This window comes from Rhinoderma darwinii, chromosome 2 (genome assembly GCF_050947455.1).
Source record: "Rhinoderma darwinii isolate aRhiDar2 chromosome 2, aRhiDar2.hap1, whole genome shotgun sequence".
Lineage (NCBI taxonomy): Eukaryota > Metazoa > Chordata > Amphibia > Anura > Rhinodermatidae > Rhinoderma > Rhinoderma darwinii.
In genome coordinates, this window is record NC_134688.1 from 293,424,403 (window position 1) to 293,452,397 (window position 27,995).

The 27,995-nt window shown below is 41.1% G+C and overlaps 2 protein-coding genes across 2 annotated transcripts; one reads left to right on the forward strand and one right to left on the reverse strand.

Annotated features, from left to right (window-relative positions):
* Positions 1-3,632: 3,632 nt before the first annotated feature.
* Positions 3,633-18,411, forward strand: C2H1orf232 (chromosome 2 C1orf232 homolog). Its single transcript, XM_075850586.1, has 3 exons — positions 3,633-3,707; positions 17,849-17,955; positions 18,043-18,411. Exons 1-3 carry the CDS (start codon positions 3,642-3,644, stop codon positions 18,269-18,271), a joined length of 402 nt encoding a protein of 133 aa, XP_075706701.1. The 5' UTR covers positions 3,633-3,641; the 3' UTR covers positions 18,272-18,411.
* A 337-nt stretch (positions 18,412-18,748) lies between these two features.
* Positions 18,749-20,050, reverse strand: FAM110D (family with sequence similarity 110 member D). Its single transcript, XM_075850587.1, has one exon. It carries the CDS (start codon positions 19,963-19,965, stop codon positions 18,832-18,834), a length of 1,134 nt encoding a protein of 377 aa, XP_075706702.1. The 5' UTR covers positions 19,966-20,050; the 3' UTR covers positions 18,749-18,831.
* Positions 20,051-27,995: the final 7,945 nt, after the last annotated feature.

Consider the following 27,995-nt stretch of genomic DNA (forward strand, 5'->3'; position numbering starts at 1 on the left):
CTTAACAGATGCCTGTAAAAATTACGATATACTGCAATACGTTAGTATTGCAGTATATTGTACCAGCGATCCAACGATCACTGGTTCAAGTCACCTAGGGGGGGGGGGGGCTAATAAAGTGTGTAAAAAAAAAAGTTTTTAGAAGTGTCAAAAAAAATAAAATATTAAAAGTTCATAACCCCCCCTTTGCCATCTGTAAAAAATAAAAAAGTAAACAAAATTGGTATAGTTGTGTCTGTCAAAGTCTGAACTATTACAATATAGCGTTATTTAATGCGCACGGTGAATGCCGTAAATAATGTAAAACGCCAAAATCGCTGTTTTTTAGTCACTTACCTCTCATAAAAATTTAAGAAAAAGTGATCAAAAAGTTCTATGTACCAAAAATTGTACCGATAAAAACTACAGCTCGTCCTGCAAAAAATAAGCCCTGTTACGGCTCAATCGCTGAAAACATAAAAAAGTTATGGCTCTCAGAATGTGGCGACACAAAACATGTTTTTTTTTTAACAAAAAGTTTGTCAATAAAAGTAGTAAAATATAAAAAAAACTATACAAATTTTGTATCAACGTAATCGTATTGAGCCACAGAATAAAGATAAGTTGTCGTTTTTACTGCACGGTGAAAGCCGTAAAAACGAAACCCAAAAAACTATTAAGGAATTGCAGTTCTTTTCCAACTTCAGAATTTTTTTTCAGTTTCCCAGTACATTATATGAAACTATAAATGGTACCAAAAGAAACTACAACTCCTCCCGCAAAAAAATAAGCCCTCAGACCACTCTATTGACGGAAAAATAAAAAAGTTATGGCTCTTTGAATGCGGGGAGTGAAAAACGAAAATGAAGTACAGAAGTAAAGAAGAACAAGGAGCCCTGGAAGTGATGAAATGGCCCCCACAGAGCCCTGATCTCAACATCATCGAGTCTGTCTGGGATTACATGAAGAGACAGAAGGATTTGAGGAAGCCTACATCCACAGAAGATCTGTGGTTAGTTCACCAAGACGTTTGGAACACCCTCCCTGCCGAGCTCCTTCAAAAACTGTGTGCAAGTGTACCTAGAAGAAATTATGCTGTTTTGAATCAAAGGGTGGTCACACCAAATATTGATTTCGTTTAGATCTCTCTTCTGTTTATTCACTTTGTATTTTTTTAATTGCTAAAAAAAACAAAAAAAACAAACCCTGTTATCACTTCTATTTTTGAAAGCATTCTTACTTTACAGCATTTTTCCACAACTGCCTTAAACTTTTGCACAGTACTGTGTGTGTACATATGCATGTATATAGATATATATAGATATATATAGCTATATGAGAATTTTTTGGTTCACTTTCATGTCATGCGTGGACAGTAATAAAGCACACCTCAACACAAAAAAAAAAAGAAAAAAAAGAATGCTGCGCAGGTATTATTTATTTTGGGTTTAGTTAGGGTCAGATTGGCCCACCACATAAGGCCTTATTTACACGAACGTGTTTAATGTCCGTGATACGCGCGTGAAAATCACGCGCGTCGTGCGGACCTATGTTGGCGTATGTCCGCTGCGTAAAGCTCACGACATGTCCCATACTTGGCTATTTTTCGCGCATCACGCACCCATTGAAGTCAATGGGTGTGTGAAAATTGTGTACGGCACACGGAAGCATTTCCGTGTGTCGCTCGTGATTCGCGCAACAGTAGATAAAGAAATGAAGGAAAAAATAAAAGCACTTCCTTCATTTCTTTTTCTAAACCGCAAAACCACGTGTCATAAGCATGGCATATGCGTGAAAATCACGCAGCCACGCACCATGCACTGATGACACACGGTACTGCAACGCAGCGTTTTTTGCACGTGCAAAACGCACACGCTCGTGTGAATCCGTCCTAATCCTCTGCTAGGCCTAGGCTCTGACACAATAATGGTCCCCTAAAGGTCCAGCAGAATCGCATTTGGAGCTGACTTTCGAGCCAATCACTTGCCACTAAGATCTATTTCTATTACAAGTTGATAACAAATAATAACCTATTTGACCTTTTTGGTGATATATCGTGTGTGAAAGGTTTATCCCTTTGACTAGCCTATTTGCTACTAAGCTATTTTTTTCCTTGTTTTTATCATCACATTCAAACAGACATGATATTTTACATTTTCTGTTGACAAACCTGTATTGTTTTTTTTGTGGGATGAGCTGTATTTTTCAATACACAAAATGTATTAACTTTTATTAACTGTTTTTTTTTTGTGGGGAATGGAAATAAAACAGCAATAATGCCATTGTTTTCTGTGTTTTAAATTTATGGCATTCATTTTAACTCCTTGGAGACGTCACATGGCATAACTGTACTTCACAACCGGCAAGGGGGAGTATGGTACAATACATAGGTATTGCAGTGTAATGTACCAGTGATCAAGCAGTCGCTTGTTTAAGTCTCCAAGGGGGAATAAAAAACATAAAAATATATAAAAAAATGAAAAAAATAAATACAAATAAAACTTTTCCAATTTGTCCATTAACCACTTCCCAACATCCGCCGAAAATATACAGCGGCAGCCGGGGGTAGTATGTTGCGAGCCCACGGGCTAAGCCTGTTCCATAAGTTGAATCTGCCTGCTGTATGTTACAGCTAACACTTCACTGCAACGAGAGGGAGCAGTGTGCCGATGGTTGTCATAATGAAGGCCCCCAGGTCTGCCCTCTTTGTGCTCATATTAAGCCCTGCCAGGGGCAAAAGCAATTCCGTAGTTTGTTTTTGTGGGGGGGGGGTTTACGCCATTTACCATTTGGTTTAACTAACATATTAATATTATTGTTCAGGTTGTTAAGATCTGTGTGTACTTTTATTTATTTTACAAAATAAAACCATTTTATTAAAAAAATATATATATTTTTAGTGCGCCCTTTTTTTTTATACACTTTTTTTTAAGTTCCACAAGGGGGCTTTACTATTCACAGTGAGCAAGTAGAAATGAAGGGGAAGCAGCGCTCGTACCCCCTTTAAAACAGCTGATCGGCGGGTGTCCTGGGATTCGGTCCCCAACTGATCAGCTATTGATGGCCTATCATGAGGATAGGCCATGAAATTTTACTTGCTGGAAAACCCCTTTAAATCATGCGGTTGCTATTGACCGTGACAGCTAAGAGGTTAAAAGGCCGGGATCGTAGGTAACTCTGATCCCGGCCTTTAGAGCAGGGGCCCGGCTGTTATCAGACAGCACAACATCTGCTCTTCCCAGGATGCACACCCGAGCCAGGCCTATTGCATTGTGCCACATCAGAATAAGGCCCCTTAGTGAGCGCTGTAAAAATGCGTATTGGCGGGTCACTAAGAGGTTAAGATGCATTTAAAAGTGGACATGCACATGTTCTGTATAGATGGACAGAAGGCACTGAGAATACATTTATCTGAAGGTCCCAAGCACCCCCTGTCCAATGCTGGGCTCACTGCGGTTTAATGTTGTTGCACTGTATTCCCTTTGTCAACACCAAGCAAATAAAACGTGTAAGGGAAGTAACTATAAAAATAAGTTCTGTTTTTAAAATAACTCCTTTTATAAGTGAAAATATTAATAAGTTGAGATTATTGAATTTTACAATATGAATAGACAAGAGTAAAAAACAATGTTAATAATCTATTTCAGAGTGACACCACAGAAATGATTGAGCCTGACAACCCTGAAAATGGAGATGAAGGGTTAAACATGTCCCAGCTGGCAAGAAAGGTAAAGTGGAATATTATTTTTCATATATTGGAAATTACAGTCTCTGTTTATCCTCAGCAGAATCATCTCTCGTATGTACAAGTGAAGATATGGCTTTCAAGGGCAAAACCACAACAAAAATCATAATCACTTCTCTTTTGGTAACTAATTTAAAGGTTGCTTGGCCTTTTTCATGTTCGCTCTCTTTATTAACTTGTGTATGTAAAAGGGGTTTTCCCATCGGAATAATTTATGGCAAATCGAGTGAATATTCCATAAATACCTAAAGGGGTTCTGTATTCCCGGTCGGTCTTTGTAGTGCATAGGAGATACATTTCGGAGATAGCAGAGACCGAACCTGTCTACCAATCTTGGAAAGACATTTTTAAGAAACCATTTTAATGTGACACGAACACCATATGCAAAAAATGCATTATGTAAAAAAGCGCACTCCATGTAAAGGTTTTTAATCAGTATATGAAGATAAAGTTAATATAATTAACAAAATAAAAATAAAAAACTAATTGACTTTGCAGTAATTTATTGAACTAAAAATGCACAGATATGCCATTTGTTTTTGTGATATCAATTCTAACTATCTACCAGTCTCTGGCAATTTTTTTTCATGCTCATCTATTGAGATTTTTTTTTCCAGCTGTGCAATGTTTGAGGGATTTTTTTCGTGCAATAAGGAGAACGGGGACCGATAGTCCCCCGAAGTTCTCCATGAGAAACCTTGGACTTCTGGGCTCTGTGTCAGCAGCTCCGTAGAAATGAATGGAGCAACGGTCGCGCTTGTGCACATGCGTGACCAGCACTCCTTTCATTTTTATTGATCTGCTGGACGCACACCCCGATAGTCCGAGGTTTCTCATGGAGAACTTTGGGGGACTTTCGGTCCCCCGTTCTCCTTATCGCTGTGGATAGGGGATACATGTCTCTTGTTGGACAAACCATAGGCTACAAGCGTTTTTTTTTTGGGGGGGGGGGGGGTTGGGGCTGTATGGCGTCATCTACAGGGGGGCTGTATGGTGCTATATACAGGGGGACTGTATGGCGCTATATACAGGGGGGCTGTATGGCGCTATATACAGGGGAGCTGTATAACGCTATATACAGGGGGCTGTATGGCGCTATATACAGGGGGGCTTTATGGTGCTAAATATAGGGGGCTGTATGGTGCTATATACAGGGGGGCTGAATGGCACTATATACAGGGAGGGGGCTGTATGGCGCTATCTACAGGGGGCTGTATGGCGCTATCTACAGGGGGCTGTATGGTGCTATATACAGGGGGGCTGCATGGCACTATATACAGGAAGGGGGCTGTATGGCGCTATATACAGGGGCGCTGTATGGTGCTATATCCAGGAAGGTTGTATGGCGCTATATATAGGGAGGGGGCTGTATGGTACTATATATAGGGAGGGGGCTGTATGGCGCTATATACAGAGAGGGTGCTGTATGGCACTATCTGCAGGGGGATATGAGAGATGATGCATCAAACTAAATTTACCGGCTTCCTTTTTGGGAACTACGCCGAGAGGGGAAACACGAAGGTTAGGGAAAGATAAAACAGAAAAGGGGCCAGCCATGCGACTCATACTGACCTCCTTCATAACTTTCTCTTTTATAACAGTTGGGAATTCCCTAGCTGACTTTAAGTTACGTGAAAACAATGGCGTGGGGATATAAACGAATGGTATGAAAAAAACAAACATAAAACCAGTTCTATGTAGGGCGGCTTCCCACATCTCGGGGTACTGCTCTAGCCACTGCCACATCGCGCTGACATGAACCGGGGTCCTCAATTCTACTAACGTGCAGGGTACGAATGGGTAGAGGAGCACGACGTGAGCTCCGTACAGCAGAATGGCCACCCCCCCAATTAGATCATTCATGTTTGATTTTGCAGGAGCCATAGAACTTGCAGTGCCCTTCATTGAAGAGCCAGCACGATCCGGAGAGGCGCAGTGCAGGGCCCCCAACCCCCGGGAGAGGATCCGGTAAAGGATGCAGAGGAGGGGGCGGCAGGCTGAAAGGGCCGTTGTGACATCATCAAATGCAGCCAACCTATCTCTGGCCACTGCGCCATTCTACTCCTAAACACCTCATAACGCCACCACGCAGTACCGCCATGCGTCCTGTACGCACTGAAAATCGTATCTAGGTATACAAATGGTTGATAAGATTTTTCTGGTAATCGCTGAGACACTACAAAGCCCAGAACGGAAAATGCCTGTATCCAGTTATTAAAGGTTCGCACCACTTTCGGTTTAGTCTGAACCCTCCTCTTAAAGCGACGCTCCTTATTGATGGTCCCAGAATCCACCGACACGAGGGACCTAATATCCACGTACTCGTTTTTGCATATTTTTTCCCCGGTATCATCAGACAAATGAGCACCAAGGGGAGCCGTACCGCAAAAATATGTATCTCTAAGGACGGGCATCACAGGTGACGATGTAGAGGTGGAAGCCTAAACCAGAGACTTCACCACCACTGGCGCAGTCACGGTTTCAGCCCGGGCCGCAGGGGCGCCCGTCAACAAGGACCTTAAAGCAGACAATAAATCAGCATCAGAAGAATTAACATTAGACCAAGCCCGAAGGCAGTCAGACTCACCCGGACCAGAAGCAGAACGTGCTCGACGTCAGCGGTGGAAGTACAAATATCCCAGGTAACGGTGCTGGCGGAACTGAGACAGTTGGTGCCACAGACCAGGAAGTCCTGGAGGATCTGCGAGAATGCCTCGACGATGCGTGGTCATGTATGGAAGTGCCACGGTTTCAGGAATGGCCGCAGAATTGTCTTGCAGAGACCCCTGAGGAACTGCTAGACGATGACGTTCTTCGTCGCCTAGAGTTGCGACGTCGAGAACGACGAGATCCATGACGTTAGGAGCGCCTGCGCCGTGATCAGGACCTATAACTAGCAGATCCCTCCCGTGAGTGTGACAAACGGGATCCGGAGTGATCGGTGGCCACAACATCTGCTGGGCTAAAATTAAGCCACAGGAGGAATAGAGGATTGGCCCTGTTCGGCAGTGAAAAAATCATCTCCACTGTCACACATAGAGAGTAGGGGTTCATCCTCTAGGGGAGGTGGGAATAAGTCGTGCCATGTGCCCTCTACAGTGCCCTGCAGAGCGCTATTAGGGTGGTTGCAGCTGTGGATGTGACTAATGGCGTGGGCCTGAAAGCCGGGGTAAGGGTGGCACCCCTGGTAATTCAGCGAGACTGGCTGTGTTAGGAGCCAGACCCGTGGTGACATGGTAAGCTTGTGTGGCCACCGGGTAGGGCCTAGCCCGACCCAGCGATGAGGGAGCAGCAAGTCCGGGAGAAGGGGGAACAAATTCCAGGAAAACGGCCTCTATCTGCAGGCAGGCAGTCCCTGACTGAGCCTGTGGGGGAGGAGCAGATGCAGCTAGGTATGGGGAGGCTAACGGCGCTCCGTGTCCCAAGGATGCGGAGTGCTCACTCACATGAATGGAAGGAGAGAGGTGGGCATGCGGTCTGGATTGCCGTACCGACCTCAGGACTGGATGCGTAGCAGGTGCAGCGGGAGCCGTGCAGCAGGTCTCCTCAAGCAGAGACTGCAGCCAGCCGGGACCCTCCTGAAGCAGACGCAGACAAATCAATTCCTCCATCTCTTGCCGTTACGTGACTGTGGACAGATTATGGCCAAAAGAGGAGGAAAAGCGGGGAAAACAACTATTTTATGTAAAGGAGGTGGGGGAGGGACACTACTGACCCACCCCTGGGAGTTAATTGACCAATGGCAGATAGCACAGTGCTGAGATGTGATAGGCTGAATTTCAAGCCTGAGCAAAAACTAATCCCTAGCTAAGAAACCCCAGATAATTAATCACTTAGGATTGCTACAGTCTCATGCCCATCGGCTATATGCCTGTTGGTCTACTAGCAGCATAGGGCCTTCCAGTGTGAATTCCAAAGTGAACTCGTTTTGGAGTCTGATCTGGGGTCTGAATAATTTGGGTCTGGCCATGGGTTGGAATTAATTTTGGAGTCGAGTCTGGCCTAAGGTCTGAATTCATTTAGGGGGTCTATTCCGGGATCTAAATTAATTTAAGGGTGTTAGAATTAATTTTGGGTTCTGTTCTGAATTTATCATGGACTCTAGGGTTTGATGTCTCCCTTGTCCCCATTCTGCATTTACTACCTATGTGGCTGATAGTGTGTGTGTGGTACTATTGTCCCAGTATATTCTAATAATTTGTCAGGCCATACTGGGAGTTTCACTTTCATAGAAGTTATAATTTTTATCGTGATTTAGCCGGCAAGTGTGTCCTCACTGTAACTTTTACATGGCCTGGTAAATTCTCAAGGAAGGGGTCAGCAGGTTACCTCTATATATAAGCCAGTGTCACTGTTAAATCGGGCAGCTAGAAAGCCCAATGATGTGCAGCAGAAGTGAGGAGCCAAATACATATGGGCAGTAAACTGCAGAGAAGAGTCGAGCCCAGGAGAACTCGTCATGGCGTCTTTTATTGTAGTATCTCTTGAACAACAATTTTATGCCCTTACTTTTATTGGAAAGTGCATAGAAATGGAGAAGTAGGCTTATTATAATGCAGAGCTTTAACCTCCTACCTTATCTATTTTATGGTTTCTGGGAGAGGGTTCAATTGTTCACTGAAAAAATCATCATGCATGTCTTAAAGGGAACCTGTCACCAGCATTTCACCTATTGAACTTTACTTATCCCTCACTGGCCGCTGCTATCAAAAGTTCATTGCACTTATCCCCTCTCCTAAACTCCTCCTCAGACTGTAAATAACGGTCTGCAAACATTTTGCGCCTTTTATCGTAATAATCAGGTGTCCTGTTGTACAAACACACACACACACACACACACACACCAGAAGAGGACATCAATTCACAAGTTCGGGATTTTGTGTGCGGGGGGAAGGCATGGAGCTGTCAATCAAAAGTAAGGGGGCGGGATTAACTCGGAGAGACTTGAGGAATGAAGATTTGACTCTTTTCAAACGAAGATTTGACTCTTTTCAAACTAAGATATGACTTCTATGCTCAGTAGCATACGGTGTGGGAACACTAAAAAACTGAATACTAAAGCTACAGAGCCGAATAAGAAGATAATTATTAGTTATATAGAAATTATTTTTCACCCACTACCACCAGGTATTGCTGGTTTAATAGGTGAAATACTGGTGACAGGTTCCCTTTAAGGCCCTTTTACACGGGCCAATTATCGGGTAACGAGCGTTCCCGATCATTGCACTGAGCAAACAAGGCAACAAATGATCGTTCATCGGCTGATTGTATCACTTATGCTGCAAGAAATATTATCGTTGTCAGCAGCACATCTCCCTGTGTAAACGGGGAGATGTGCTGCCGACATGATAGAAATGTATGTAACGATCGCTCGTCCCCAAACATAGCTCCTTGTGAAAGGAGCAAACGAGCGCCGATCAACGAGTTGTCTCGTTGATCGCTGCTCCTTACATTGCCCATGTCGGCCCTTGTAAGAGGACCCTTAAGTGGTGCCTATCTTGGAAACTCAAAAACATATTATAGTTTTTTTTGAGAGTACTAAAAAACAATTGTGATATGAAATTGATCGCAGGGTATAGCTTGGACCCCAGTGATCAGCTGTAATTACATAGTTACATCTAGTCTTATCGCCTACTGGGGATAAGCATGGAAACATTTTCTTTTTAAAGCAGATTGTCTCATGCCTTATGATTTATTTTCCCATTCATCTGGATCAAAAGGGAGAAACAAAGTTATAAAATGTACCCTATCCCTTACCTTCACCCTTCCCATGGTTGAACTTGATGGACATGTGTCTTTTTCCAAGCAATCCAACTATGTAACTTTGAATCTAACAGGGACGAATAGGGCAAGGGTCTATTCTGGTAAACAAATTACTTGCTGTTCATAGTAAGATACAAACTTGATGTTTTATCTTATCTAGAAGACAATATGTATGGCCTAAAAAATAATGAGATTTTACATGGTGTTTCAACCAAGATTGCAAGGACAATAATGAAATCACATTGCCATTTTCAAGATAGGAAACACAAGTGTAAAATACTTAAAGAGGCTCTGTCACCAGATTTTGCAACCCCTATCTGCTATTGCAGCAAATAGGCGCTGCAATGTAGATTACAGTAACGTTTTTATTTTTAAAAAAACGAGCATTTTTGGCCAAGTTATGACCATTTTTGTATTTATGCAAATGAGGCTTGCAAAAGTACAACTGGGCGTGTTGAAAAGTAAAAGTACAACTGGGCGTGTATTATGTGTGTTACATCGGGCGTTTTTACTTCTTTTACTAGCTGGGCGTTCTGATGAGAAGTATCATCCACTTCTCTTCAGAACGCCCAGCTTCTGGCAGATCACGCTGTGACGTCACTCACAGGTCCTGCATCGTGTCGGACGAGCGAGGACACATCGGCACCAGAGGCTACAGATGATTCTGCAGCAGCATCGGCGTTTGCAGGTAAATCGATGTAGCTACTTACCTGCAAACGCTGATGCTGCTGCAGAATCAACTGTAGCCTCTGGTGCCGATGTGGCCGACACGATGCAGGACCTGTGAGTGACGACACAGCGTGATCTCTCGAGAACACGCTGTCTGCACTGCCAGAAGCTGGGCGTTCTGAAGAGAAGTGGATGATACTTCTCGTCAGAAAGCCCAGCTAGTAAAAGTAGTAAACACGCCCCGATGTACGCACATAATACACGCCCACTTGGACTTTTACTTTTCAACACGCCCAGTTGTACTTTTGCAAGCCTCATTTGCATAAATACAAAAATGGCCATAACTTGGCCAAAAATGCTCGTTTTTTAAAAATAAAACCGTTACTGTAATCTACATTGCAGCGCCTATCTGCTGCAATAGCAGATAGGGGTTGCAAAATCTGGTGACAGAGCCTCTTTAAATATGAAAATATGTCAGCAATTAATAAGAGTTACACTCGCCTAAAATAAACAATAATAAGTATGCACATAGCATATAACTTCCAATTTTTCTAGTACATGCACTCTCTTCTTGACCTTGATTGTTTAGTATCTTCTCATTCTTCATATAGCCTGAGTAGAAGGGGCCAAAGCAAATATGTGTACGTGGAAAGGCAGTCTATGGTATACATAGGTGTGTGCAGGCTCTTTAACTAAAATGTGCCTCGGGGTAAGAGGGTTAATACGGTTTGGCACGTGCACACCGTTATTTTTGCCCTTGATCGCACCCTATTAACACAAAGATAAAGCTTACAGATAAGGTAACAGAACTAAGAAAGTGCAGAGGTGCAGTAACAGATCGTGCATACTAAAATGCAAACTGTTATTTAAATTTTACGTTAAGTTTTTTTGTGGGATCCCCTATAGTGAAAGCGCAGTCAACTACACTTTTCAATACAGTGGGAATTTTTTTTATACATGACACACATATGGCAAAAGATTGTTGTTTTGACATGTATATGTCGGTATACGTTTTTCGGTTGTTACATTTTATGGTTACATTGGTGTATACATTTCCTAGTGTTTACACCGAATTTACATCACAGACGTACTGAAAGAGATTAACTTAGCAAAATAGCTTGCAAATTTTGGCACAAAATGCACAAAAAACTGGTGTAAAAGTGACTCTAGAAAAAGGGGTGTGGCTAAGAGAAGTAAAATGTGGCAGATTTATTAATGGTACGTGCTATATATTTTAAGCAAAATATTGATGCAAAGTACGCCAGCAAAGAAGGAAGAGAAAAGTGTCGAGATGCGCTAAATTTATCATATAACATGCGCCACTGTGATAAATTTGGTGTAGTTTTTGGCTGTTGGAGTAATTTAATCTGTCTAACGTTAAGACAGTATTAATAAATCTCCACCTCTGTTTTTTTTGTTGTTGCAGCAATTGTTGCAAAATTTTAAGAAATGCAGCAGTTTTAAAAAAAATCTAGAACAAAACTACAAAAAAAAATTGTAACGTAAATGTACCCTTAATCTGTAAGGTTTTATAGTGCAATAGTAGAAAAGGGAGGAAACCTCCAGCTCACCAGTATGATGCGTCTCCAGGACTCTCCGCTCGGATCCCCGCTACGGCTGGCGGTGCATAATAGGAAAGAGAGAAAAATGATCCAGCGCTGAGTCGTGCTTAGGTTTAAAAAGGAAGAAGTATTCCCACTTTTATTGGGGTGTTGAGATTAAAATCGAAGGGAGACGCAGTCCCAAGATGTATATAGGTAGTGGGCAGTTGCCCTGGCCACGACTCAGCGCTGGATCATTTTTCTCGTTTTATAGTGCACTTAATCTATCTTCTTTTATAGTCACTGTACTGACGAGGGGGGTACCTGTAAGTCAAATATGCTAACAGGTTCTCCACCAAGTACAGGTGAAGCACAGAGAAACCATGTGCTTCACATGTACTTGCTCTGCAGACAAAAAAAATGTGTTGTGGCAATTCGTGGTAAACCTGGTACGGTTTATACCACGCGGTTCCCGACTGCCCAGCACAAATCGCTACATGCAGGGGCACCCTAAGGCTATGTTCACACTGAGTTTTTTTTGCAGGCGGAATTTCTGCCTCAAAATTCCGTTTGGAAGTTTGAAGCAGATTTTCCTCTCCCTGCACGCCGATTTTCGCAGTGTTTTTCGCCCGCAGCCATTGAGCACCGCGGGCATAAAACGCAGCGAAATACGCTTTCTCTGTCTCCCATTGAAGTCAAAGGGAGGTCAGAGGCGTAAACGCCCGAAGATAGGGCATGTCCCTTCTTTCTCCCGCGAGGCGGTTTTACCGCTCGCAGGAAAAAGATGCCTCCGCCTCCCATTGAAATCAATGGGATGCATTTTTGGGACGTTTTTGACGAGTTTTGCGGCGCGGTTTCCGCGTCAAAAAACGTGTAAAAAACCCTCTGTATGAACATAACTTAAGAAGTGTTACATCAATATGTAGCTGTTTGTAGCAGTTGCTCAGTGAATCGATGCAATAGCTACAATCTATTAAAGAAACGGTGCAGCCAGATGGCGCTGCAAAGGAAAAATTTGACATGTGTGCCTGGTCACATGCCTATGACTGTATAGCAAATAGAGCTTCCTGTAACCACATGTACTCTAGACTAGGAGTCAAGTGGTTGTTAGACCAGATAAAAACGGCAGAATATCCTCAGGTGGAGCAAAGACATGCCTGCACCATGCAAAGTTTGCCAATGTAGATGATTTATTCTCCAATACATACAAAAAATAGAACTAAAATACTCCAAATATACCATATAATAATAGAGACCCCAAATAAATATTTATTGTATGTAACAGTGAATACCGTTATAAAGGTTCTAAAAATTTGGCCCTGCCCTAGCCGTGCCCCAGTATCTATAGACCACCCCTGAAGAAGTAGAATAAGCATATGTTTTTCAGAGATATGTAAAACGAATTATATTATGTGTATGCAGATACAGCAATGGAGTTACTCTTTACTTACAGATATTGTACATGAAGTCTCCTGTACATGGAAGATGCTTCTCATCTTTGCTTTCTATTCTTTATACATACTACGTAGTTTAACCACTTGCAATAAATAAATGCTATGCTCCATATTCACCATAATAGCCGCTATATTTCCTGACTACTCATTTAGGAATCAGTGAATTGACACTATATATCAATAAGGACCTAGAAGTTTGACACTTCCCATCGTGTTCTTCAAGGGATAATAGATCAGGTTTAGTTCTCCCCAGTGTCAGAGGAATCCGTTCTCTGTTCCTCTTCCACAGAAAGGAAAACAAATGTCAAACCTTTCCTTTAGTTATGCTTTCCCTTGAGCTTTCTTTAAGGATGTATTCTGGTATTAAGGAGAATGGATCGTCCTAATACCAATGAGCACTGGGCCTAACAGTGTCTATATTGTATAGAGGTTACCGGATCTACAGTGTCTCTGTGTGCTATGAGTTCTAGTGTCACATCGAGAATCTTGTTGTTTTGGAAAGATATAAATAGAGATTTTGTGTAGCAAGTGTGTTTTATGTTATATACTGCGGTGTTTGTGTTTTAATATCAATTCCAGATTTATTTGAGAGTAAAAGAGTAGCAGATAAACAGCAGCAGAGATTTATTTTACAGAGAATAATGGGACATTGTCAGGGGCTGACTGAAAGTTAAATGTTGAGCTTTTCACTATGGCGTCAGTCAGCACAAAGCAATAAACTTTTTTGTCTGACCAGCTGCTTGATGCACTAGTGCGATGACATCATCAATCCTAGTCCCCTAAGGTGAGCTGTGGGGCAAGGCCCTGGGAGTTTATCATGTGAACCCTTCCTCATCGTATAGCTGCATGTCAGTCAACCTATCTCAGTCTCCTTCACCCTAGATACTAGGTAACGCATCAAGCAGCACTCTCCTAGACAACAGATAACTTACCTATTTCCCCACTCTACTGTATACAAAGTTCCTACCTACGATCCCACCTTCACCAGCAGACACCAAGTAACTAACCATCCCTCTCCACTGCACACCAGGTATCTTACCTACCCTATCCCTTTCCATTGGGCAACAGTGAATCAACCAACCTCCCTGCTTCCACAGGACAACTGGTAACCTACCTGCCCTCTCCACACTTACTACTTAACCACCTTCTCCCCATTGGACAACAAGTAACAGCTACTAATTTATAATTTTTGACATATATAATCTTGCTACTTCCTTCCTTCCAGAAACTATATGACCTACATAAGCTATAACCAGTGGACATATTTAACTATGTACACTACAGCCTGCCCATACCCCTATCCACTAGACTACCCACTGTGGACACCACAGAATACTGCCAAAACCCCCAATTCCATTAAGAAAATATTACCTACCCCTCTGACTAGACACCAAGAAATATAATTTAACCATCTCACCACCTGACTAATATGAAATATATTTATAAGAATCTGACAACCAGGAGCCATATTTGAAATATCCTCATAGAACATTGCTTCAGGCTTAGGGTAACTCCTCGGTAAGCCCTTACCAAGGAGGGTTATCTCACTATACACATAATTACTGTATATATATCAGCATAAGGCATATGACAGTTATGGAAACAGCGTAGCATGTGAGTTACACTGTTTCTGTAACTGCCATTCATTTCTATGGGACTTACGGGAACAGCGTAGATCAGCGAGCTACGCTGTTTTCTTCTTATATGGTCGGAAATCACAAGCGTCAGCGGGAACAGAGAAAGCTAGAGCGGGGTTTAAGGAACCCCGTTCTAGAGATAGGTGAGGGTTCCAGAGATGGGACCCACATCTATCTGACATTAATGACATATCCTGTGGATATGTCATAAATGTACCTGATGAGAAAACCCCTTTAAACCACTCCAGTGTAGCTTTAGCAGTATTTTTAGGGTCATTGTCCTGCTGTAAGGCAAACCTCCGTCCCAGTCTCAAATCTCTGACAGACTGAAACCAGTTTTACTCAAGAACTGCAGTGTATTTACATGTTTTCTCTTCCATAAAACCCCACTCTGTGGCGTGCATGGCTAATAGTGGTCCTATGGACAGATACTTCCTTCTCTGTTGTAGTTCTTTGGAGCTCATTCAGTGTTATCTTTGTTGGAGTTCTCCTTAATGCCTTCCTTGCCCGGTCTGTGAGTTTTGGTGGCCGGCCTTCTCTTGTCGGGTTTGTAGTTGTGTGATAGTCTTTCCATTTTGTTATAAAGGATTTAATAGTGCTCAGTGGGATGTTCAAAGTTTGTGATATTTATTTTTATAACCCCCATCCTGATCTTTACTTCTCCACAACTTTATCTCGGACCTGTTTGGAGAGCTCCTTGGCCTTCATGTTGCTTAGGGGTGTTGTAGACTCAGGGGTCTTTCAGAACAGGTTTATTTATACTGACATGTGACAGATCATGTGACATTGTGAGTGCACACAGGAGGACCTTATTCAACTAGCGATGTGGCTTCTGATGTTATTTGGTTTGACCAGACCTTATTTACAGGTTTCATAGCAAAGGGGTGAATACATTTGCACTTACAACTTTTCAGTGTTTATTTATTTTTTGAACAAGGTATTCTTATTTTCATTCAACTGTAACAATTTGGATTATTTTGTCAAATCCACTACATAAAATCAAATTGAAAACCCATTTTAATTCCAGCGTGTACTTTCACAAGGCACTGTACATAGAACTCATCTCTGTTTACATACCAGGCATAGTAATCCTAAAAAGATGATGGGCCCTAAACAGACTGTTGATAGACTTATGAGGAGATTGATTTAAATTAGTGCAAGAAAAAACTGGAGAAGCAACTAATGAGACACCAGTTCTCAATTTTTGAGGCCTTTTGTTTAAGATTAAATTTTATTTCCACGTGTCACAGTATCGACAAAGAATTAGCAATAAAATTCATTCTTAAACACTTCTTTATCCTACATTGATTTGCCATGACGTTCCGTGGATGCATCAACTGTTCAAAAGTGGGAAGCAGCCCTCTTTCTCCACTACAACATTAAGATTTCCTGCTTTATTGAGGGACTTTTTATTTATAGGCTTCGCTTGATGGACCAGGGCATTTACAATACATTATCCTGTTGTTGGCGTGTCAGGAAAAGCTTAGTCTATGTTTATTAAGTTTTAAGGGAGGTACAAGTAGAAAGTTCAAGGGGAAGTCAATACTCCTCAAAATTACTTCTTGGTGGTTTGCCTATCAAAGTATTTAAGGTCCACTCTGCCACACTACATGGCATGGCTGTCTGTTATGGTCTGGTTCCTACCATACCCAGAGAAAGAACCAACCAGGTGGCACAATTCACCTATAACACCCTCCTTTCCCCACGACGTAAGATCTAAGGCCTCGGGACTTTGTTACCTTTAGCTAGCCTTGCGGTTGATTATCTGAAAAACTTCAGCAAAGTGGGAATCATACAAATCTTTGGGAGTTTGGAGGTACAGTTGGTATGGATAACATCTGTATAAGGCTGGAACACATGCCAAGATAGTCTTGTAGCAGAGTCAAACAGTTCAGGGATCAGGTTGGATGAATATAGCAGAGCCGTATGTGTGGAACACTGTCCGTATTATGGCAGTAAGTACTGGCCCAAACGCGTGTATAATGACCCGATCTAAAGCATTATAGTTCCCTATGATGATCCCTATGATGCAGTTAGTTCTGGTCACGAGAACTGCGATCAGGCCAGAACTTGTGATCGTAATACGGATGCTAAAATGTGGACGCATTATGGATGTCTGAATAAGGCATTAGGCTATATTGATACTAACATCATGGCTTCTACATATAACAGAACCAGAGACACATTTATTGGACCCCTCATACGTGGTACCTCAGGGTTTCCTTCAGAAGTGATGTCTTGTTGTCAAATGTAATCGTCCCCCCGACAGAGGCTCTAAATGCATATCTGAACAGAGCCTAATGAGGATATCAGCATTCATCTTTAGCATATTATATATAATATAACAGGAATGTATCGGTCTTTTACAGAATAGTTAATTTCATCATAAAGGGGACATGCAGCCAAAAACTGTTATAGGTAGACATAAGAGGATCACCCATTGGTGGAGCTTGTGCCGATGATTGAGTTTAAGAATAAATTGGCTATGGTGATCTATAGAGTTATTGAAACCATTAGGGGCCGAACAGATTTGATTTACAGGAAATGTCTCATACAAAGTTCTAAGCAAAGCACCATTGATATTAAAGGCCTTTTGTTTAGAATGTGGAGTCATTGATTTCCTGTAATAGGAATCTCCAAACACAGTTTATAATAGATTTTACTTCTCCATTGTTTAGGGAATTAGTGGATACCTAAATTTACAGATACCGTTGTAAAGCTCTAAATGGTACAGTAGAATGACTTTTGTGTATTCTCTAATAAATGCATTTTAGATGAACTAAAAAGTGATCTTTCTCCCTAAAATACCCATTTAAGTATTACACATTTCTATCTCAGCATGATAATTCTTACATTGTATTTTAGGTTTAGTGGCCATTTAAATTTTAGTGCCATGTGGATTTTTAAAAGAAAAGTGGCTTGGTAAGAATAGAGAGATGGAGTTATTTTGCAACATGTAAGTGGCAATGTTGATGTGATTGTCTAATATATGACAAGCAGTAAGGGTGTTATAATATATTATTGTATATTTATATACTAAATACTATATATTGTCCCCAGGTTCAAGGATCATTTGGTTGGAGAACTGTAACTTCGTTGTTTACTAAAGAGGAAGAACAAGAAACAGATCAGAGATTTGAGCAAAGACCGGAGATTGCAGCAGAACAGTAAATGTCTATATAAGTGGAGATGATCAAGGTAAATCATTTTTGATATGGTATAGAGAACTAACCAGGTTTACTGCTTGTCTGCAGGACTCCGTCTTCACACACTTCAGACAACCCTCCACAGAAAAGCTCCTCACCACTCTGGAATGTATTCACTAGCAGGTGGCATCAGAGCGCTGTACAACGCTCCGAAGCAATAGGAGTTCTGGCAGAGCCTCCAGAAGAGCACAATGAAGCTCAGCATGTAGAGGAGACACCTTTTAGGTGGAGTTTCCTTACTAGCAAACTAGCAGAGTTAAGAAGCAAGAATGAGTAAGAACTACAACCTAAAGGAACAATATGTAGAGATGCTTCCAAGTACAACTAATCATTCTCTTGTCATACTCTATTGGCAAGGTTTCTGTAATCCATTGTAAGTGTATGTTTAAATATAGAATGAACATTAGAATAGTTGAATCTTACCGGATCTTTTTTTCATGTAAATTGGAAAATGTGCTGAAAAGAAACACCTATATTATTTAAAATAGCTTTCTTTACGCATGCCAAAATCATGGGAAATTTTATAGTAGAACTCTTAGATTTATTAGCATATTTCCCAGTTTTGTTCAACTTTTAATACATTAATATTGATATGCAATAAAAAGTAGGTGGTATGAAACAAATTGGTTGTCTATGAATAATAAGTAATAAGCCAGGAAATAGTTTTGTCTAAAGGTATGAATTTAATTCCAAATCTTACAACTATTTACAAGTTTATTTTTTGCAAAGAGAATTGGTAGAATGTAGAAAATTACTGTGGTTTCATTTTCCTCGCACTGTGAATCTTCATGAGTCTTCTATGGCTAGTACTAGCATTGAGTTATGTTGTGAACCATGTCAGACTGTAGATTCCCTTGTCAGCTGCTTATTTCCCTGCACTCCAATGCTATGTGCTTGATGACAGTTGTATATCCACTTTATTACACGAGCATTGCGCTCAATTACAGATACAGGAGCTTTGTCTTCTTTCTCTTCTTCTGCAACACCAAGAGCACAACTTACTCTGTCCATGGATTCTAGGCTACCCATTGGTGTGTTTACTCCCTTTTGGTAGCTATTAAGCAGATTCAACAAGCTACCTTCCAAGCCACAGCTCTCAAAAAAAAGTTGGGCTTCAAAATCAGTAAACATCAGTTGCTCTTCTAATGGGATTTCTTCCACATCAGAGGATGTGGGGCAAGGAGTCTGACAAACAAAGGTTTTCTCTTTCCCTCTTTGTAACCGAGGTGATAGTGGTACCTCCCGATTGCAGGTCTGAGCGGGATTTTGTGAAAACCGGGAGCTTTTTTTTAATAGTGGTGTCCCTTGGAGAAGTCGAATGACCAACCCTGCCTCTTCATTATTGTTTTCTTTGCTAGATAACGCCACATCACGCTTTTGTCTGTAAATAATAAGGGAGTCTGGTCGGTTCACTCTCTTCCCACTCAATCTCCTTAAACAGTGAGGATTGGCTGTTGGGGACCCAGGGGTTGCCTGTGAGCCACTTCCATGGTTGGTTGTGAGAAAACTCTGAGATAACGGATATTTGCTACTTGGACTACGTGTCTGTTCTTTATGAGGCTCAACATTAACATTGGATTGCTTTCGCAGCACAGTAGGAGAGAGACTGCTGCAATGAGATAGGATACTTTGTGGTTTGACCCTTTGATCTGGTGAGAAAGTCCTTGATATGGCAGAACTTTGAAACACATCCTTACAGTTGTCAAAATCAGAGTCACTTTGCTTTCGAGATTCCTGCTGTGTGGTTGAGCTAAAGAGATTGTTGAAAGAGTTCTCCGTTTGTAATTGTGAACTACAAGGTAATAGACTTGACTTTCTTGACAGCACAGGGGTGAAGTTGGTGTTGATGACTGGGTTTTGCCTGCGATGTATTACTTGTGGAGACTTCACATACTTGGCTTTATCTGCCTCAAGACGATCAGATGCAGTCACCCTTCCATTAGATCCACTATAAGGTGCCACAGGTGTCATGGTATCATCTAAAGAGTCATAAATTGACAAAGAATAATGCCATGTGGACTGCAGCGCAGCTACTCACCAGCACTTTAGGGAATAAAATAATGAACACAGCAGCTGTAAGATACAGAGGATACATATTCATATCAGAGGTGAATTACTGTCAGTCTAGACTTTAAAATTATGACAAATGTAAAAGGGATTAAAGGAGAGAAAATTGCACAGGGAATATTGGAAAAAAGAACAAAGTAACATTGGAAATATAACTGATAATAACGCAGATATTACTATCTTACTGGCAGGACATTGAAAGAGAATAAAATGAAAGAGTTGACAGAAATAAAACCTTCTTAAAAAACAATATACAGATCGCAATCAAAAAAATATATATAAACCGACAGATATATAAATATATAAACCGACAGATATATATATATATATATATATATATATATATATATATTCAAAAACACGTTCTCTGCATCCTTATCCAACCAACAATTCAGGGATCTAAAAATACAGACATCTGAGACAGCCAGAAATAGATACAAATCTGAAGAAGACGCCAGGCCACAACCAGCTAAATGGTAGTTGAGCATCAGATGAATTTAGCTACAGTCTGAGATTTGGAAGAAAAAATATGAATAACTACATCATACAGCAGACAACAGAAGGACCTATAGTATTGGTAATAAGGAGCCAAACAATCTCAACAATTAGCACCTGAAATCTTATACCCAAAGATCACTGGGCGAAATCAAATATAAAAAAAAGTTGTTGATCAAATTAAAATAAAGCTGTACTTTCTATTGTTATCACAAGGGAAACACGTCATAAAAAAATGAAAATACTAGACTATTAGCTGGTGTTCCATCTGAGAGCGGGCATTATAAGGCTCTCAACATTCCTGTATATTAGAACATAGACGTCGGACAAATCACACGGTCAGATATAGTTCTCACCACAAGCAGCTGTTGTAGAAGGTGTCCCCACACCGGCCATGAATCACATCTTGCAGCAGTGCATAAAAGGACAGGTATGTGATAGAGGTTGTGAGATAGACCCAAAGCCTGGTTTCTACTGGAGGTGAAGAAGGTGGTGGCAAGTACAGTACAAGTGCGTGAGAGAGTGCTATACGTTACCTACTGTGTCATAGTGCAATGTAAGTGTGAATGTGTGTGCTTGTCACACAAGGAAATCTCCACCCTTTCCAGACACAGTCTCCTTTCTCATCCGTTTGTTGACTGCTCTGGACATTAACTCCTCAGTCACCCTATAAACCTTCCTCTGTTTTACTCTTAAAGCGTCTCTAGGGTTCTCTTCTTGCATTTTCACAGCATAAAAAAAAACATTCAATCACAATAACACATGTTATCAATTATACCGTAAATTAAAATGTTAATTTTTTTTAGGAGGTTGCGTTCCTTTCTTGCTATTATAATCCATACTATGTGTATTACTTATTTGTATATTCTGCTGTTGATACATTTTATGCTGTTTGTAACTATTACGGCATTTTGTGCTTTCTGAATGGTCAATTTACATGTGTATTGTGCAATCTAAAAATACATTTGGGAAATATTGTGCAATCTAAAAATACATTTGGGAAATAATATATTCTATGCATATCAGACAGGTTTAAAAGGAAGAAGGGGGCAGTGTTCCAGAATCATGCCATTGTAGCTGGGCAAAGAGTTAACAGTGATTGCCCTAACAGATGATTCATTATATCTCATCCTAAATGCAGATACCAGATGGCAAAGTCTGTTCAGGGTAGGGCAAGCAGATGAATAAACACGAGGGCCAGTTAAACATTCTAAAGTGGGTGTTTCTGTAATTGTGTTTGTTTCCGAGGAATGATTGTAGAGTGTATTATAGAGCTCGGAAATCTAACAACACATTCTCAATTCTGTGTGGAAAATCCGCAGCATTTACAGTAGCAGCAAAGTGAATGATTTGTACAAATCTTAGCGATGCCCTGTGAAAAAAAAACCTCAGGAAAGTGTTCTGAGGTGCGACTTTTAAATCCGCAGCATATCAATTAATGCTGAGCGGAGAAGATACGTGTTTGGCCCATAGTCCTAAATGGGAAGCATTAATTCCGCACAAAAATACGCATGACTTACCTGAGGTTTTTTGAGATTCCGCTGTAGATTTTCTGGTGCAGAAAATCTGTAGCACATGCTGCCTGTGGAAACATACCCTAAGGGCACGTTCAGACGTGGCAGAATTTTTCCACTGCAAATGTTGGTGCAGATTTGGGGCAATTAGTCAATGAATCTGCACCAACATTTGCATATTTGACAGGTAATTCAGACGTTGCAGATATCACAGTGGACTTGCCACAGATTTCAGTTTTTGCATTGCAAAGGCTGAAATCCGCAGTGAAATTCCGCTTCTTCTCCGCAACAGACAGTTCATGCTGCGGACTGAAAATTCCGCACCGCAGCCTATGTTCCGCAGCGGAGTTTTCCGCAACGTCTGCACGAAGGTAACTAAAAAGGTGTGGAAACCAATGGACAAACTTTCTGCAAAGGATTTCCACTGCGGACTGTCCGCAGAGGAATTCCACAGCAATTCTGCCATGTCTGAATGTGCCCTAAGGGTATGTTCACACGCAGTGTTTTTAGGCGTTTTTCGGGGCGTAAACGTCTCGAAAAACTCCTGAAAAATCGGAAGCTGAACGCCTACAAACATCTGCCTATTGATTTCAATAGGGGGAAAAAACAGTGTTTCGTTCAGGCGGGGCATTTTTTTCTTAAGCGGCCGTTCAAAAAAACGGCGCCTAACAAAAACCGCATGTAAAAAGAAGTAGCATGTCACTTCTTGAGCCGTTTTTGGAGCTGTTTTTCATTGTATCAATAGAAAAACAGCTTGAAAAACGGCTACAAAAAACGCATAAAAAACATTTGATGCTTTTAAAACGTCTGTAAATCAGACGCTGTTTTCCCTTTGAAACAGCTCCGTATTTTACAGCCGTTTTTACTTTAGCGTGTGAACATAGCCTAAGGGTGGGTTCCCACGGGACGGATATGCTTAGTAAAAACCACGCAGCGTATCCGACCTAGAACCCGCAAGTACATTCCGTCCGAAAACCACACCACGTTGTAGTGCATTTTTTAGGACAACATTTTTGCTGCGGAAAGCAGCGGTTAAAACCGCTCATATTTATGTAGGTCGTTGTTATAGCGACACGTCCCACCATCGCAGTCCAGTCCGGGCTCCCTGGATGAAGGTGCAGCCCATGTGACCGCTGCAGCCTGTGATTGGCTGCAGCAGCGGTCACATGGGATGTAACGTCATCCCAGGAGGCCGGCCTCTGACATCATCCAGGCCGGCCTCCTGGGATGATGTATCATCCCATGTGACCACCGCTGCAGTGATCTCATGGGATGCAACGTCATCCTAGGAGGCCGGACTGCAGGAAGGAGGAGGGCGTTCTGGGTACCAATTTTTTTTCCGTAGTTGCAATTTTTCACTGCGAATATGCCGCAAAAGTCACGACACTAGGCTTTCTTGCATCACCATTGAATTCAATGGGGAAAACCTGCAACGGAGAATCAACAAAAATGCAGCATAAATTGACATGCTGCAGAATTAAATTCCGCACCGCAGGTCAATTTATTAACGTTTACCCTGCGTTTTTTTCCCACAGCGTGGGAATGAGACTTTCTTTATCTTATCCACTTTGCTGCTACTGTAAATTCTGCAGAATTTCCACAGAATTCCGTTGCGGAAATTCTGCAGTGTTTTCGCTACATGGAAACTCAGCCTAAGCCCGAATGCACATGTTGTCTATCACGTGCGGTTTTGCCGCGCGTATTCACGTGTGACAAAACCGCAGTGCAATACAGTACCACGTAAATTGACCCGCGGTGCCTATTTTCGGAACCGCAGCATGTCAATTTATCATTCGATTCCGCTTTCGAATTCTATCTCCCTAGTTCTGAAGAAAAACGCAGCAAAACCCGCAGCATGAAAACGCAGCTGTTTTATATGTTTCGTAAATTATATTCTATGTTTATGTGCCACGAGGAGATCCTCATGTTGAGAACCCTCCCCGTCTAGTTCTGTTTGTTTTTCTTTACAAAAAAATTCAACAAACCGAGCAATACCCCAGAATATCCCAATGGTCCTAGTGACTAATACAATAAACCAAAAAGAGAAACAAGTCACGACCAAATGATAGAAAAAGTAACAAAGCCTTTATTAAAGTCAATTTAGACACAGAAAAACACATAGACACAACTAGACATGATAAAATGAGCCTTCATACAAAGATGGAATCAGAACATAAAAGCAGCATGGCCCCCCAGGTGGAAAACCGGTCAAAAGATCGCCCAGGAAAAAGTGCTTGAATCATGAGTTTAAAACAAGTATCAGGTATGGTACATTTTGCACAGATTGGTATAATGAAGTAAGAAGGATATAAATGCAATCACAGAAATATGTATCACACAAACGGCAATGTGCCTATACCTACAAAGTACAACGCTGGCCAGGAGATCAGGACCGGAATGAGGGGGGACCACTGCTTCACCCAGAAAAAATTAAATAAAAACTTTAGTAAAAAAATAAATGAAACGCAGCTATTTACCCAGGCAAACATAAAAACTGCACCGAAAAACACATGATCCGGTGTGGTTTTTACCTGCGAATTTCCTGCGTACTTTTGCGGTTTTGGTGCGTATTTTCTGCAACAAAATACTCAACGTGTGCATGTAGCCTAAGGCCATGTTTACACAGTGCAGATTTTACATGCATTTTTTTAAGCCAAAACCCAAATTGGATCTAGGAGAGCAGACCTATAAAAAATACGACTATTTAGGTTCTGTTCCTGGTTTTGACTTCAAAAAAACCCATGTAAATCTGCACTGTGTGTACAAGGCCTATGGCTGGATTTAAACACAGCGTTTTACTGCGTTTTTTGCCGCTTTTTAATGTGGTCAGATGTTACATTAAAGTCTAGAGTAAAATATCAAATGCACTTCACACAACTGCGTCTTGGTTTGTGGCGTGTTTATAGCAATTTTGTGGTCAGTGGCGTTTTTTTTTTACAAATGCAGCATTCTGCAATTGTGGTAATTGCGTCTAAACTGCGTCATTTTTTGTCAAAACCAACACAGTAAACAACTCATGTAAACATATCCCTAAACAAATAGATAGAAGTTGTTGTTTTATGCCAGCTGTAAAAAGTAAAATAAAGGCATTTCAATCATGCAATTTTGCTGTTGAATTGTGATTATTCACTTTGTATTATTCTTTCTTGACTGGCAATCAGTAATAGGGAGCAGTCACACGTAATGTATTTGCCTTGTATTTCCACAGCGTAAAAATAATCTGCCGAAAACCTTACAATGTAAGTCTGTGGGAAAAAATTTCCGCACCGTTAAAATTTGAGAAATCTGTTGAGTTGCGGCATATTTTTCCCATTGGACATTGTACAGTTTACTGCAACTTATTTTTACGCTGCGGAAATACAGGGCAAATTTGCCACATGTGACTGCACGCTAAGCAATGAATCATCTTTTCAGACTACGTCTTCAGATGCATTACAAGTTAAGAAAATCATGTGGACAGCTGTTATCTTCAGTAGATGAGACAAGTAGTTCAGAAACAACTGTGTAGACAAACTCCAAGAGGCCAAAGATATGTCATAATAAAGTAAAACTGTTTGGGTAACAGTAAAAATGCCACGATCCTATTACTGCCATAAACACCACCAACTGTTTTTTCTTTAGTACCGTTTTAAACCCGATAACATTAGATATGTACTGCATATATGCCTGCCAGTGCATGTACTGAATCTGTTACTTACTTTTTTGTACAACAGCTCCGCACAGCAATCTGGGGTGTCATTTTTTATTCCTTCAAACCTCAACTTCACATGTCGGTTATACCAGGATATACACTACGTTAATACTGACAGAAAGTGAAAATGCAATAGGTTATGTTTGTTTTATTGTCGCTAAGATTAGTGTGTAAATACCGCAATAGTGGCGAATGATACAAAAAATATCATTAAGATGCAAACAAAACTGAGTAGTGATCACATTAATAATCTCCATGTGGAAATATAGTCAACAAGTTGCATGAAACATTTTTCTACCATTTAACGTTTACTAATATGATTGCTAAGACATAAAGACTTCAGTCTAGAGGTAAGACAAGTAGGAAAAATGGCTCCAAAATATCAGAATCTTCGGAACAGTCACTTAAAGAAATGTTAAAGGGACTAGATAAATGTAATGGAGTACTAACAGATTTATCCCAGCGGGTGGGAGAAGTAAAAGAGGCGGTCTTATTGATCAGGCAAGATCTGGGAAAAATTTGAAAACGGAGATGGATACAAGAATTAGTGATGTAGAAGACAAGTTGAAGCCACAAATTAAAAATGTATCATTGTTGATAGAGATAAATAGTGAACTCCAGATACGATTGGAATCAATGGAGGAGAGAGCAAGACGTAAAAACTTGTGATTACTGGCATTGAAATTGGCATTCTGGAAAAAGTGCCTCAATTACTGATCTAGCGCCAAGGCCTATTTTGTTAAGAATATTAACATTTCAGGAAAAAAGTGAGAATCCTGTGGAATGCCAGAGCCTTAAAAGACTTGCGTTATAAGGGCTTCTCCACACGTAACGGAATTGCGGCAGAAAATTTCTGCAGCAATTCTGCAGAAACTAGCAGACATTCTGCTGCAGAAAAACCGCACCATTTCCTGCGTTTTGTACTCCAGAAAATGGTGCGGATTTTGCTGCATTTTTTCTAATGCTGTGAGATGGTGATATCTCCTCTGAAAAACTGAGCAATTCAGTCCACTTTCCGCAGTAGGAATTGACATGCTGCGTTACGAAAATAACACGCCGCAGGTCAATTTCTGGTCGAAAATTTTACACAGCTTGTGGATGAGATTTGTTAAATCTCATTAACTTTGCTGCTACTGTATTCTGCTCCGTATTTTCCGTCCGCAATTCCGGAGGGAAAATACGCAGCAATTCCGCTACGTGTGGACAAGCCCTAAGGGTGGAATCACACGCGGCAGATTTGTTGCAGAAATTTCTGCAATAAAATCTGCCGCGTGTGAGTATACCCTTAGGCTGGGTTCCTACGTAGCGTAAACGCTGCAGAATTTCTTCAACGGAATTGTATGCGGAAATTCAATGGGGATACAAAATCTGCAACAGAAAGACAAGTGTTGCGTAATCGCAGCGATTACATAGCAAAAATCGCAACTCCGGAAAAATAAATAGATCAAACTTACCCAGAATGCCCTCCTTCTTCTTGCAGTCCGGCCTCCTGGGATGACGTTGCATCCCATGTGACCGCTGCAGCCAATCACAGGCTGCAGCGTCACATGGCCTGCAACATCATCGTAGGAGGCCGGACTACACGCAGAGAAGACGGAGGGGTTAAGCATAAGTGCTTTCTTCCGCAGCGAAAATTCCATTAGAAAAAACGCACCATTGTGGTACGATTTTTCGGATGGAATGTACTGCGGGTCGGACACATTGTTTGATTTTTACGCAGTGTTTCCGACCCGTGGGAACCCGGGCTTAGGCCTTGTTCACACGGTGCTGATTTGCTGCAGATTTTGCATGCATTTTTTAAGTCAAATCCAGATTTAAGCCCTTCCCGCTTTGGCCACTTTTAAACTTCCTGACAGAGCCTCATTTTTCAAATCTGACATGTTCCAATTTATGTGGTAATAACTTCGGATTGCTTTTACCTATCCAAGCGATTCTAAGATTGTTTTCTCGTGACACATTGGACTTTATGTTACTGGCAAAATTTGCTCGATACATTCAGTATTCAGTTGTGAAAAACACCAAAATTGAGTGAAAAAATTAAAAAAATTAGCATTTTTCTAAATTCAAATGTATCTGCTTGTAAGACAGGCAGTTATACCACACAAAATTGTTGCTAATTAACATTTTCCATATTTCTACTTTAGATTGGCATCGTTTATTGAACATCCTTTTATTTTTCTAGGACGTTACTAGGCTTAGAACCTTAGCAGCAATTTCTCACATTTTCAAGAAAA